Genomic DNA, 14,715 nt, shown 5'->3' with positions numbered 1-14,715 from the left:
TAAAAATTCGATATTAGAAATTCGTATTCAAACTCTGATGGCACAGAAAAACTTCCATACTCAAATGAGGGTATGAGAAAAGTCTTTTCCAAGTCAGGTGTTTGTGTAACCTGTACCTCTGTTTTAATAGCTCATTTCTGTCATTTTTATGTGCAGATTATCTCAATTTGGTTTGCATCTGTCGCCGCAAATGGCACTTCTGTCTGAAAATATGTTTTAGAGGAATGCTGAATAAGGATCATTCTTGAGCTTTATTAAACAACTTCCATTCATGGGGTTGAACAGAAAAAAGGAAGTTAGAATATTATTTATGAAACTCGATCAAGGAAGGCTCAGAATATCTTATTTTGGGTTCATGTAAAAAAAATCACCCTGAATAAAGATTACTTTTAAGACCAACTAATAATCTCTGATTTTCAAAATGATCCAAATGTAATGTCTTTCATAGAAAATCCAGGCAGAGCGGTAGCCAAAGAAAGAACCAATATCTGAAATCACCCCAAAATGTTCTACTAACAAATACAGTTGGAGTCCAATCCAAATCGCTAAAACTTATTTGAGGGATTTTTTTTTTTAGATTAACTTTTTAAACTTTCAGACAAATGGAACACTTTTTATAGACAGGTCTGATTTTTTACATTTATTCAAATGAAAAAAGTTTGATAACAACTTTGAACTATAAAATGCACAGAACTTGTTGCTTCAATTAAAAATCTTGGAATTGATAAATTGATATGCTCAGGGATATAAACCCAAATCTGTTTACCAAAGGCTCAAGAAGACTGGTTTCTGTTGGAGGAGTTCCAAAAAAAGCCAGAGATCAGTTAAACCACACTCATTTTAAATGATCCCCTATTTCATAGATCCATTCTTGAATAAGATGATGGAATAAAGCAGCATCTCCCTTAGGGAAAACAAAAGGGATAAAGTTTAAATTAAAAGCAAAAGATTTCTTCAGTGTTAAGCTTAGAGTCTCAAATCTTGAAACTTTTTTTTTTATATTTATTTTTTTCTAAAGAAATATGCAGTACTCTTCTTTGTCTATCCACCTTGCTTGAGAAATTAAAATTTCTTAATGTGCTTAAAATTTCTTTGGATTTTTAATATTATATACACACACATATATTAATAATATGTAAACATATGTATTTAATACGTATATATAGAGATGTATATTAATATCCAATTTTCTATACACGCTTAATCCAGCTCAGGGTAGCGGGGTGCTGGAGCCTATCCCAGCTGTCATTGGGCAAAAGGCAGGGTACACCTTGGAAAGGCCACCAGTGCATCACAGGGTCACACAGAGAAATGAGAAGAAACCACCATCCACGCTAACACTCACTCCAAGGGTCCATTTAGAATCACCAGTTAACCTAACATCCATGTTGGGCGGTGGGAGGAAGCCAGAGAGAACCCATGCATAAAAGGGGACCTCATGCAAACTTCACACAGAAAGGCCCCAGCTGGTTTGGGGTCTGTGGTGGCTGGGGGGTTGCTGGCCCCTAGATGTGACCGCTGCGCCTCACCCCAGCGGAGCAAAGCAAATGTGTTTGGCACAACACAGTATTTAGATTACAATTCTTTTTTTTAAAAATTTGCTAAAAGCTTTAATATTTCAACAGTCGACTGTAGCTTTACAATGTCCAGCTGTCCTGTATTTCGCACCCTACGGGGGCTGAATAATTTGTGATCGTATGACATAACTGAAATCGTCTCAAAGTTTTCTCATCAAGTCTTACCTGCAGTCGGCATGTTCAGTGTTTGGTTGATTTTTGCACTGCATCAGTTATCTAACTGATCATATTTTCTAATCTGAACAATGTTCATGTATCAAACAAGTCCATTTCTCTTTTCAAAAATCCTCCATATTGCATAATTTCATACAAATCTCAGCTATGAAATTGCAGTTGGACTAGGTTTAGGTGGGGATAAATGTAGTCTTTTGTTGTCCCTGGTGTGAGCCATGATTAGCTTGGCTCTCTTTGCTAATCCTGCCCGATTCTGAAAATTTCAAGACAATATCTACTGACAGGCGCTGTACCAACAAGCACAGTGTGCTTTTAACACTCTGGGAAAGGGAAAGAAAAAACAAACAAACAAAAAAAAATATATACTCATTTGCTTGCTTTTCTTGAAACCCATCAATGCTCCCAGGAAGGTGTTAAACCCAGGACATAGCAACTGCCCCTCTACAATAGTGTCAAGTAGGAAGAATTCAGAAATTGTCATTTCCTGCAGCAGATTTTTGAAAAAAGCAAGAAGCCTGAGGCAGAAGAGAACTATGCCTCTCAGTTTGAGTTGACAATCTTTGGCCTCATCCCAGGAGTGGATTGCTGGTTAGTCAGACCACTATGGCAGCATAAACCTGTGGGTTTATTTCTAAAAAAAAAAAAAAACTTTCAGTGGAGGCAGCATTTCTATTTACATGCAAATGTTACCAAGTGGACCTAAATGTGCTGAGAATAGCATCTGTAAAATCCAGACATGATGCCGACACGTTTGGGTCGCTTGCAGATGGAGGGTTATGGATGCAACGCGAAGGTCTCGGTCTGGACTCACACAACAGAACACTAAATGGTGGATTGCGTTTTCTGGAAACATGGCAAGACAGGTTCCAAGCTCTTTTTCTGAACATATCTTCCATGATATCTTCAGGACATTTTCTGCCATCTAACGTTATTATGAAGGGAATCCCAACCCAGACCAACAAGTGGGTGTTGAAGAATCTGCATTTAAACATGCAACATATGCAGATGTTCAGATATTCATACGTCACACATTACCACAAGGAAACATTTGACAGAGTCAAAACTCACAGCCGGAGACTATAAAAACATTCATCTTAGTCATGGAGAAGTGGAAGAATTGAAGCGGTGGTTTCCATCTTTATTGGCTTTGGCATCTCAGCTCCAGCTTTGACAGATAGAACAGTAAAATGTTGACAACAAACTTTCAGCATTAATGACGTCATCTTTGTTAGACTGAGGGATCAAACAAGAACAGTTCATGGTTTAATTGTATACTATGACTTGACTATTTTCCCCCACCACTGTGGACATGTAAATGGGAAAGCCTTTTCATACAGCTGTGACAGATTTTCATTCAATTTTCAAAAACTTGACACCACAGTCGAACCTTTTTAAATTGAACTCAATTTAAAAGGGAGGCACTCAGGAAGGGAACACTTCAATGTCTATGTCCTACTTTACATTTCCAAAGACAGTGATCTGGGTGTGCAATAAGATGTAGCGGGTTCTTCAACCTTCCTGTTCCCAGTTCCAGTTGTTGGGAGCATTTGTAAAATCTTGTTGACGGCAATAAGCACATGACTAACTCAGCTGTCACCTTAGCAGATAAAAGGATTAATGAACAGGTTTTTAGGTCAAAGCTGCGATGCCTTTCATGGTCTGGTGATCTTTTTACGCAAACAGTTTTAAAGATCAGAAATATGTGGAGCATCTGCTTCCTGGATAATTAGAGGATGAGAAACACGCCTGTGAGGACACCACTGTGTTGGGGATGAGTTAGCCCATGTTCTTGCGGTTTCCATAACCTCTGCTGTGATCATCTTTCCACTCATCCCAGTTTCTGGCTTTCTGCAGAGACTCCTCGTCATCATTTTCCACCCTTTTCTCTTTTTCTTCTTCCTCCCTGTCCGCTGCGTCGGTGTCCTCCTCCGCAGCAACCCTCCTGGGTATTCCCTGCTCTGGCAGAACTCCACACTGTAGGTGTTGCTCGTACCAGTCGTCCACTGTCATGGTGGGAAGGCTGGGGTAACCGGCCCCAAACACCTGAGCCTGCGGACACAACAAAAGTATTCGGACACGTGGTAACAGAACAAGTTAAGGAAAAAAAACAGAACGTAAACAGATAACACGATGAGCGACTCACACCGATAGCTGTGGCCAGTTACCAGCAACTCTCATATCTATGCAATTCTCTGCCGGTCAAATTTATGTGTATAAGCTGTCTAATGGCTCATATCAGGACAGACAGTAAGGCCACAGCTGAATGCTGGAAATTTGATGATGTAGACAGGGTTGATCAAATGAGACTGCATTTAAAGGCGGGGTAGGGGATCTTTTTCTGGAACATTTTTTTACATATTGCTTGAAATACTCTTCACACCCCCATTGCAACCAATTAATTAAAAGTTTTGACACAAATATGAAAAGTTTTAGTGGCCTCTAGAACGTACAATCTAGGAAAAACAGTATCCAATCATTGTGAACGGTCCGTTCACAATGATTGGATTCTGATGCCGTCTATCAAACTGCAATCTGCTCCTCCCTCCCCTGTGCGCGTACCCTGCTCCGTGAACGAGAAGCTTGGCAGGAAGCTAAACTAGAGCCAGCTTGGCTAGCACCTAGCATTATTAAACGTATAGTTAGCATATACTAAATACTAAATACGGCAACGATCGATGCTTGCTGTCAGAACAGCGCTCGTGCACCTTCGTGCTCGTTCATGTACTCTAGAGGCGTGCCTTCGGGGGGAAAGTGAAGAAAAGGGTTGGGACTTTTTACCTGTGTATTTTCAAAATGCAGCTTGGCTGGACTCAAAATCCAGGATCTCCTACCCTACCTTTAAATCGGCCTTGAGCTTAAGTTTCTCTGTAAAGTACCCTGAGAATACTTGGGAATCGACACTAAACACACCGAAAGTTCCACCAATGCTTGCAGCATTTGATTTATCAAATAAGCTCATGGTTTCTTATTAATGGAGACAGGATCAATAATTAGAAGCTCACTGAGCAAAACAAACGTTTCAAGTTTTCTAGAGAGGCATAGCAGCCTGCAGTCTGTGTTGCGTCCTGCAACTACCCCCAAAGATGAAGGATTTCAAACTGTGTGTCCAGCTGAATGAGAAACAGACACCTTGATGCTCTGAGAGACTCGTCACACATATGGAAGAAGGTCCTCAATCAGTATTAAGGGGAGCAACATTTTCAGCACTAGAGAAAGGCTGCGTTTTCTTTCCATTTTATTTTGAGTTTGAAGAATTCTGTGGGTTTAGATGTTATCCTCAGTAATATTTTGTATGTCTACTTTTTAAAATCAAGGTTTGCATGAGATGTATTTGTATTTATTGGCACCTGTTATTGCAAAGCACCAGCACTGGGTCAATATCCCCTTTCACTCTGGAATAATGAAGTTTTCCTTCATGTTTACGTATCTGATACATGATATGAAGGATGACTGTTATAATAATAATTATCATTGACTGCTACAATCATGCAGACCAAAGGTCTGGTGGAAAATATGCCATCACCCTATAGTCTCTGCCTAAACGCCTTTCCTTCACCGTGATGGGAAACGTCACGCGGTTACAGAAATGTAGGAGAAATTCCTAAAAACCGAAGAAAAGACGACCACTCTGCAACCACACTGACACTCAGCTGTGATGAGGGTCTGCAACACTTAAACTACAAATGCTCAATACATATTCTACTAAATGTGCTTTAAAGCAATGTGGTAAGGTTTTACCACATTGTTACACAAAGTTGATCTCAGACAGCTCAGACTATTTATCTATGAGATAACACAGAATATTTTTTTAATCACCAAGGGTCATAATAAAATAAAAGTTCAACTTCTCCCTCCCGTCCTCATGAATCACATGGAAACCGGCACAGTGCTAATGGCCACACTACTGTGCGGCCCTGAAAGGGGGAAATAATACAGGAAAAAAAGAAACTGTAAATAAATAGAGGTATTTACGAAGTTAAATTAATACAGCTGAAAATTAAAGCAGAAATAATATATTTCACATAAGCATCTAAACGAATCTTATTACAGTGGAAACCGCTTATAGTGATCACGTTGGTCCAGAGCCAATTTGAACACTATAAGCGGTTGATTACTAAAACCGAATTTGTATTATTTTTTGCCATTTTATTTTTTACTCCCTTTCTGGACGTCTGCTTCTGCCTCGCTAGCTAATGTAACGAGTTGACACCGGGCAGCAAGCCGAGATGCTGGGGCGAAGCTTGGCATTCCTTTTGGTGCACTAATATATGTTTTAAACAAGAGTTTTAATAAGCATCTAATGTAATGTATTGTATTTCTAACATTATAGACAACTTGTTATATGAACTTTTATTTTGTTGACGGAGTATTATAGCTTCCTACACGGCCTGCTGTTCGGTTGACAGGGTAACCAGGTTGTCATGGGAACGGAGGGGAGAGCGTGCGAGGGGATTGTTAACAGGAGAGACATCTTTCGATGCCGAGTTGGAAAAGAGTTGAATTAGTTATTTTAAAGTCAACATGTCAACTACAGACGTTTAGGAGAAAGAGCAGTTCGACACATTCGTCTTTCTGTGTCCGTTTGGTTTCAGTTCTTGATTTATGTTTCGTTTGAGAAGTTTAGTTTACTTTTTACCGTTTGACAGTTGGATACTTTCTACCGTTGGACACTGACAGTTGGATAATGCTATCTAACGAACGGCCAACTACGGAGACTCCGCTAGCCTGTTAAGACCGGGTCGCGGTGTTAAGACCAACAGAGGAGGCTACTTCGTGTCAGAAAACCGTTGCCTTGGATGGTCATGACGTCGGTACTCGGGTGACGTCGGTGGATGTTGCAGTTGTGGATACGAGGTGGATTACATTGTCGGTTGTCTGTGAGTAAGCGCTTCAGGTCAATGGACGGTATGAGCTCCATCGCGCGCCATCAGGGTACCCACAATAACTTTGCTTAACCCCGGCCGGGTATTTTTCTTTTTCTTGTTTGTGTATTGTTTTGTCAGTGTCCTGCATTTCTTGCCATTGTGTTTGGGCTTATCATTTTCAACTATGGGATCAAATAAATGGTTATCAGTTTAATATAACTTACGTAATGTTTCACTCTGTTTTATTTCTGTGTGATTGATCAGCTAAAATATGAGCAGTGTGTGTTAAACGAATCTCTGAGGTGTAATTCAGAGTGGGGGCTCGAGAGCACAACCTTAGAAAGCACAGGAGTCACCAGTAAACATTTCTACTGTTTACCCCAGGCCTCTGGGAAAGTGAGTAATCATCTCTAGACCGTTAATATCTTAACGCCATAAAATGCTGATGAGCAGGTTGGTTACATTTACATTCATAAAAATGGTAAAAAAAAAATGAACATTATAAGCGGATTTCTTGATCACTATAAACAAATTATTTAAACAGCATTTGTATAGAAATGATTCCGTCCCAAGCCTTTTGATCTATATAAGCGGTTGATTACTATATCCGTGACCACTATAAGCGGTTTCCACTGTATTTTTGTTGCATCTATTGGCATTAAAATTTTAATTACTCATTTAAATATTTTAGATACACATTTCTGATTATGACAGTTTGACTCATGGACACAGAACAGTCCAAAGTGGCACGCTGAGTGGCAGCTGGCTCACCTGAACAGCATCCCTGGTGAGGATGAAGGGCTTCATGGGCCGCCTGCCTGCCTGAGTTGGCTGCTTGGCAGCGCCCTGCTTCAGAACATCCATGTTTCGGAGTATCTCCACCTCCTGGTCAATGCTTTCTATTTCCTCCAGACATACGGTGATCCATCTCCGGACATTCAGAAGGTAAAAATCTCGGCTGACTTCATCGTCGGCCTGTCCGCTTTCCACCACTCGCCGCACATCTGATAGCCTGGCCTCAATCTCCTTCTTCTGCCGATACTGCTCAATCTTAGATTGCCTCTTGGCTGCCATGGCAACCAGGTCTGATGGATTTACAGAGACAGACTGAAACATAAAGTAGAAATAATCATTATCAGTTTATGTTTGAAATGTATCTAAGTCACATTGATCCCTCTGTGTTTCCTCTACATAAGCTTCATACAAATACATTTGTGCTGAAAATAAAAAAATGTTACAAAGGCCTGTGATGTACACTTACATCAACCTGAACTACTCAGATCAATAACAGACAAACAAATATAAAACATTTTAAATATTTAAAAAAAAAAAAAATCCATGGGACTTATTACAATAAATAAATAAATATCATGATTTAAAAAAAAAAAAATAGCACTTTCTTTGCCCTTTGATCTGTTGAAAAATGAAATTGAAAACGCGCTCTTTCCTCCCTGCTTCTCCAAACAAAGAGCGCTCTGACCGCTGCCTACTGCAGGTAAGGTGTAGCCTAGAAATCTAGACGCCCCTATCGATCGCAAATTGAATTTTCCCCCGGGCGCAATCTAGTCAGTTGTGGTCGTTTTGCGAGGCTGAAAATCGAAACTTAATCGGGCCAATCAAATCGTGAGGAGCGGGGTCGGAGGCCGGGCTACCTATTGACGACAGAGGTGCGACGCTTCAGTGTGTAGTTCCAGAGAGAGGTAAACAATGGCTGCGCCCAGCCAACAGTCTTTCCATTTGGCTTTGGCAGCGACTCTAGAACATTTAGATATACAGTTTTCTTTGTGAGACGAACAAATAACTGCACTTTAGTTTTTTTTTTTTAAAAAGGACGTTTTCGGAGTTTTGCCCACCGGGTACGGTAAAACTTTAATTTACCAGCTTGCTCCGTTGGTCCGTCGCGCTGACTACGTAATCCTTCTTCATCGCTCTGATTGGTTGTTGTGCCATCCTATTGCGTGGCGTTGAGTGCAGAGGCAACTTGACAGACAACCGTTTATCCCGCCCACACTGCTATCCAGCGTCACTAGACCCCTGTACAGCTTTTTGCTGTAGGGGTCTGGCTTGCTAGGCTAGGTAAGGTGCCAACTACTCTGAAATCCCTCACACAAAAATCTGATCTACCCTTTCTTTTTTTTCTTCCCCCAGATGATGCTGCATTCACTGTACACCAGAAGTGGGAAGCTGAAACTCTTCGATGTTGCTTTTTGCTTGGTTGTTAATAACAAATCTTGAAATTAGTTAACTAATAAAATATAATAGCTAATTATTCTCTGCCAGTATTTTATATCCTGGCAAAGAATTTGACTTAAATAAAAATAAATTTCACAAATTACAATCTAAAAATTCTGATTTCCCAGGTGTTATTGAATGCACCATCAGTACAGCAGTATCAGCCTTTATAAAAAAACTAGCATTAGTGAAATATTGTCCATATGATCAACAGTTTTTAACGTTAGTCACTATAAAGTGAAACAGAACACAGGAACGGAACGACAGCTTATGGAGCCGATATGTGACGGGTTCTCAGGGAGGTTATTAACCAACCAGCAAGAGGGATCAACAGCTGCCAGGTGTCCATGGTCCAACTGCAGATGAGGGAAATGAAAGGATTTGAGAATAAAACTGCCAGTCAGATATTTTCCTGTTAGTTTGGTGTGTGGTCTGAGCTCTCTGGTTATTTACTGTATGCTTTCTGACTGTAACGAGTTATTTAGTACTACAGATCTGAAAAGAGGAGGAGTGGGACAGAGTGGAGTCCAGGGGGGTTAAAATAATTCACTTGAATATGGGCATAGATTGATGGAAGAAAAGAGAAGCTGCTGTACTGCCAGTGAAATAATACCATTCCTTAAAAAAATTAAATCATTTGTGTTCAACAGCAGCATGCATCTTAAAGCAAACGTGGTGATGATGTACATTCCATTCACATCGAGTACACTGGACACGGGCTTTAGTGAGTTTACCTCAACCATGGCATCGAACTTTATACACAACCACATTCAACTAACAAGTACACCACATTCCTCCAATTCTGCTCAAAGTTCAAAGCTTTTAACAGAACAGCATGACAACATGCAACTTATCCGATGAGACTTTCTATTAGTCTTCCACAGCAAGCAAATTAATGTGTGTAAGAGATCAATCCACTTGAGAACTTTTCTAACCTTGAAGCCAAATGTAAAGTTGATTTTTATAATAATTACTTTTATTTCTTGAGATTGGTAGTTTATGTGAATAGCTGCATACTCTTTGCTATGATGGCCAGCCACATATGCATGTTTGACAGTATTTTCTTTGGTGCCGTACACTCACTGAGCAGCCACGACACTGAATCTACTGACAGGGGAAGTCGGTAACACTGCTCATCTTCTTCCAATGCAAAGTTCTGCTAGAAAAAAAAACAGCATCCAAGCATTCAGGAGAACACTTGCCATATTTCTAAACATTTTTTTTGCAAACCTGTCCCCCATCCTCCCCCCAACTGCCACCATTCCACTGAACCCAGTATAGGCCTGATCATAAAAGCTTTAATTGTAGGTCAATTTCACCTTTTCATCTGTTAGAAAAGTAGTTTCTAAGCCACTTTCCAGGCAAGGAACATTTAATCTTGAACAAGTCAATTGTTTGATTTCCCAGAACGGTTTAGGCCCAAAATACATCTGTGAAATGTTCAGAGAATATAAAGCCAGCAGAGCTCTTAGATCCAAGGACTCAGGTCAGCTGGTCCAGTCCAGAGTCCAGACTAAACATGGAGAAGCAGCATTTAGCTGTTATGCTGCAAACAAGTGGAACAAACTGCCAGAGGAGATTAAACTTTCACCAAATGGAGACATTTTTAAATCCAGGTTAAAAACATTTCTTTTCTCATGTGTCTATGCATGAAATCTGCACGATATCTTTGAACTTATCTGGACTGTTGCTCGTTTTTAAATTCATTTTATTTGTTTATATTTATATTCCTTTATGCATTTTTAATTCTTCTTCCACTCCCTGCTGCAATGCTTTTATTTTATGTAAAGCACTTTGAATTGTGTTGTACATGAAATGCGCTACAAATAAATTTGATTTGATTTTTTTATTTGATTTGATTGGGCCCTTTGTCTAAACCAAAAAGCACGAGTGGAAATTCTCACACCCGTGTTACTGGTTACATCGTACAGGTTTGCTTTTCTAAGCCACCTACCTTCGCTTTGGGACATCCATTTTCAGATGCTTCCTCGTGAACTGTGCTTTCATTCGCGGCGTTGGGCGGCAGTTCAAACTGTGAAACGTTATAGTCGTGACATCTTCTTAAGAAATCCATAAAATAAACCCGGGCTTTCTGGACCATCTGCAGTCGTTTGTCCCGGCTGGTTTGCTTCATGTAAAGCGCTCCCAGCAGAGCCGGCAGCAGCAGATATCTCAGGTCGGCTGTAGCTATCTCCTCCAGCTCTTCGTTGCGGCTGAACAGGTTGAGCTGAGCAACCATTCCAGACGCTTCCTCCAACATGTCAACACCGCGTTTAACCCTCACCTGGACACTGTTGGAGCCAAGAGGCTCGTTTGTACTGTCCACGTCCTCGAATATTTTCCAGCCACGGTCTAGTATCTCAGATAACTTGAAAACTTCCGACTCTATATTTAATGGCTGTGTTGCACCGTTGCCGTTATCACTTTCCGCCATCTTGTAATGTTTTCCTGGTCCTTTTCTGATGTTTTACGACAGGCGTTGTTTACCGACACCACCACAGACTCTTCAGACGGGGTGACCCTGTCGCTAGGCTCGGGTGAGAAGAACAAGCCCTTTGTAGAATCGTGCCAAATTCCCTTGACTGATTTCTCTCATCTTTATCGGAGCCTGTTTTATGGACAGTGTGCTGAATTTACGCTTTGAGCCCATTAGCCAATCAGAAACGAGAGTGTTAGGGTTCCGCCCATTTGTTTAGTCAGGAAACAGTCAACTGGCAGCACACCAGCTAATCAGAGCGCTCGAGATTTTATGAAACCACACCTTCTGATGAAAACGAACTGTTGTTTTTATATTTTTATATTATACATCATAATTATACTAGTCTTGTCGGGGAAAAAAACAGAATACCAAAAGCTGAATGCTGTTTTTTTTTGCTTTTTCCTAAATTCCAAAACGCTAAAGTCTATGGTGTTGGATCGAAGTCCGTTTCGCCATAGGGCTCGGGCACACGCGTTGCATTCTGGGATATGGTCGCCATATTGGAGGCACAATCTCGTAAACAAACCCTGAGGCAAGACGGAGATCAAAGACCAAACAATGGGCCTCATGCAAGAAGCGTTCGTACGCACAGATTTGTTCTTAAATCGTCCGTACGAGTGATTTAAGAGAATTTGCGCATTCAGCAATCTTTTCGTATTTTACGTTTTCTTTCAGGTACGAACAGAATTTACGAGTGATCCAGACCTGTCGTAGGAGTTTCGTAAAATAGTCCGCTGTTATTCAAATCAAGTTTGCTTGACTAATGGATTGTATATTTAATTACTTTGAAGAAAACATAAATAAATATATACATTATACCCAACAATGATGCTGACATTATTCTGTTTGACTTAAAGAATGCACTAATCGAAGGTTAATTTGAATCTGTATATAACGGGAAGCGTAACCAGCGGCTGACTTGCTACTTTTGGATGCCTTAGTGCGTCAGGCTCTTGGAAGAGACCGTGTGGGGACAGACTAATGGCTGAGATCGCGATTAAGATTCCCAAGGACTGTGCTGCTGCTAATATGCAGCTTGCTAGAGCCACAATTCCAGAGAAAAACACGCCGATCAAACCCAATTCCACCACACGTAAGGTCCTCACCACCCTTTGATTTTTGGCCCCTTGAAGCTTTCAGAGGGAGATTGGAGACAGATCGGGGGTGTCCCATTCCTCTGTGAGTCAGGGCGCTCCTCTTGGTCATCAAAGCGCTCATCAGTTTATCACCCACAGTACATCAAATACCCATACACCGCTGTCCAACAAGTACAAATTAAGAGGGACTTTCATCCCGTGGCTGGACTGCCAATCATAATTGGAGCACGAGACACATATACGCATCAAAACATCCGTGCCGTTGTGGAGCGCAATGCTGAAGGCCAGGTGAGTATGTCTCAATACAGCGGGGGGCAAATAGCCCAGAGAAGGCATGCCAGATTTGCGCAATATTGCCATGAACTAGGGTCTCCCACTACCTGAACCAGCCCAGGCAGACCAGAAGGCGTGATGCCAGAGGACCCCCCTCATAGACCACCCTATCAAAGTGCCATCATGATGAGGCAACAGCTGATTGCACGGCTTTAGTTGCAGTCATCGATCGCCTGCCCAGGGCGAGACGTTTTTTTTAAGCCATTTTCATATGAAACCATTTATTTTTTTATTTCGCTGACATGGTATTAACAGCACTCGTAATTGCTTCCCATTTCTTCACTTTAGCAGGTCCCGTAATTCCACTGCTGACACTGCTAAAAATGACAGATTTTCCTTTTTGGATCTCTGAAAGCAGAACTTTAATCTCAGAGCCCGTATTCTCAGCACTCAACACTTCCTGGCCCAGCAGCGAGGAAGCACAGCCTTATATGGTATCATTTAGGGCGTGGAGTATGCAAATCTACTATCCTCGTGCACGTGAACTTAAGATACGCAGGAGTGTGATTCATCATTTACGCAGGTCGTTTACACACTTTTTCCGAAGTTAAGAGCGCTTGTTGAATCTGACGTGGCGTGTTCGTACGAGACCTTCTTACGAAAAAAGTGAGAGAAATTTAGAATAAAAATACGAAAATGTTCTTGCATGAGGCCCAATGAGAGAAAAGTGAGAGAAAAGCATGTTAAAATCGAAGAAAGGATGTGGGATATACCGGGATACATTACAGAAGGAAGCCAGAGATCGGTACATACAGAAGATTGGCGTTTTAAACGGACTGGACCCTTATGAAATATCGAGCAAGGAATGGATTGTCGACGAAGATTTACTGCCTAAGTTCACCCTTTCGGACATAATTGCGTATATAGTATGTGGTGTCAGTGCTTCTACTTTGCAACAGTTTCAATTCTAATGACACTTTACACTTTTGTCATGTTACTCTACTTGTAAATAAATAATGAAACACACACACTTGGCTGTATCTCAAAGCATATTTATTTCAGACGACTTCAACTTTGCACAACACTCCTGCTCATGGTGGTCAGAGTACAACATACAGACACGATCTTGTCAAAGAATGTTTTGTCTTCACCTTCGCATGGCAAAACTATGTTGATAGGTACTTTTGCTGACAAAAAGGTGTATTGTTTCTGACAGTTCCAATCGCCCTTTCCATGTGAATTTGGAGATGGATTTTCCTTGTATTTTCCACATTAGATTAAGATTAAGATCAGATTTATTGTCATGTATACATGCATACACACGAAATTTGTCCTCCGCTTTTAACCCATTGAGACATCCCTTGCTTCCAACTGACAGTGTCCTCTTGTGAAGGCGGGGATATTTACCACACAAAAGTCTGTAACTTACCAGAATGAAAATGCAGAGAACACACTCTCATCGACACCGGGATTGAGTGGAAAGTTATGCTTGGTCGTCTTACAGCAGCGATCCATGCTAGTCGACGACGCTTTGTTATCTCGGACACTTGGTCTCCGTGGGTGCGCCTCCAAGCAGGAAACCGGTAAAAAGATAAACCATTTACGATTTCCCCCCCATTGCTGTCACGACTTACGCTATTGCACCCCACGACACAGCAACGTGCGACCATAGTGGCAAAGACAATAAGTAAAATAGATAAACCAACGAAGAAAGTTCCGAGACCAGGCGGGAGTACGTCTGCGCGCAGTGGAAAACAATGTAAACAAAACAGTTCTGAGCCTCCAGTATGGCCGCCGCTCACGTAGTGACGTCACGTGCCCGATATCCGTCCCCCCTCAGCCACTTCCGTTTGGCGAAAAACTCGTTCCCAACGTAACTTGCCCGTCCCTCCCATCCTCCATAGTCATAATTAAGGCTGATTCATACTCGGCGCAAACGCGCAACTGTTCTGGCTCGAGAACCATTAATGACGTCATCGAAAGCGCCAGCCCCTTCACAGTTCCTTCAGCTCATAAGC

General features: G+C 41.3%; 1 protein-coding gene across 1 annotated transcript; it reads right to left on the bottom strand.

The window, feature by feature from the left end:
* Nucleotides 1-2,868: 2,868 nt before the first annotated feature.
* On the bottom strand, nt 2,869-11,508 carry igbp1 (immunoglobulin (CD79A) binding protein 1). Its single transcript, XM_075480827.1, has 3 exons — nt 10,803-11,508; nt 7,388-7,723; nt 2,869-3,800 (listed from the first exon to the last, which is right to left on the bottom strand). The coding sequence occupies exons 1-3, from the start codon at nt 11,280-11,282 to the stop codon at nt 3,528-3,530; spliced, it is 1,089 nt and encodes a 362-aa protein (XP_075336942.1). The 5' UTR covers nt 11,283-11,508; the 3' UTR covers nt 2,869-3,527.
* Between the last annotated feature and the right edge of the window lie 3,207 nt (nt 11,509-14,715).

This window comes from Odontesthes bonariensis, chromosome 13 (genome assembly GCF_027942865.1).
Source record: "Odontesthes bonariensis isolate fOdoBon6 chromosome 13, fOdoBon6.hap1, whole genome shotgun sequence".
Taxonomy (NCBI): Eukaryota; Metazoa; Chordata; class Actinopteri; order Atheriniformes; family Atherinopsidae; genus Odontesthes; species Odontesthes bonariensis.
Note: the sequence above shows the minus strand (reverse complement) of the source record. Positions and strands in the feature narration are given on the sequence as shown.

Bases quoted from the DNA above. Each gene is read 5' to 3' on its own strand.
- igbp1 (XM_075480827.1), bottom strand. From the start codon at position 11,282: ATGGCGGAAAGTGATAACGGCAACGGTGCAACACAGCCATTAAATATA. The intron at 7,724-10,802 runs GTAGGTGGCTTA...TTTATGTTTCAG, and splicing joins ATGGATGTCCCAAAGCGAAG to TCTGTCTCTGTAAATCCATC. The intron at 3,801-7,387 runs GTGAGCCAGCTG...TTGTGTCCGCAG, and splicing joins TCACCAGGGATGCTGTTCAG to GCTCAGGTGTTTGGGGCCGG.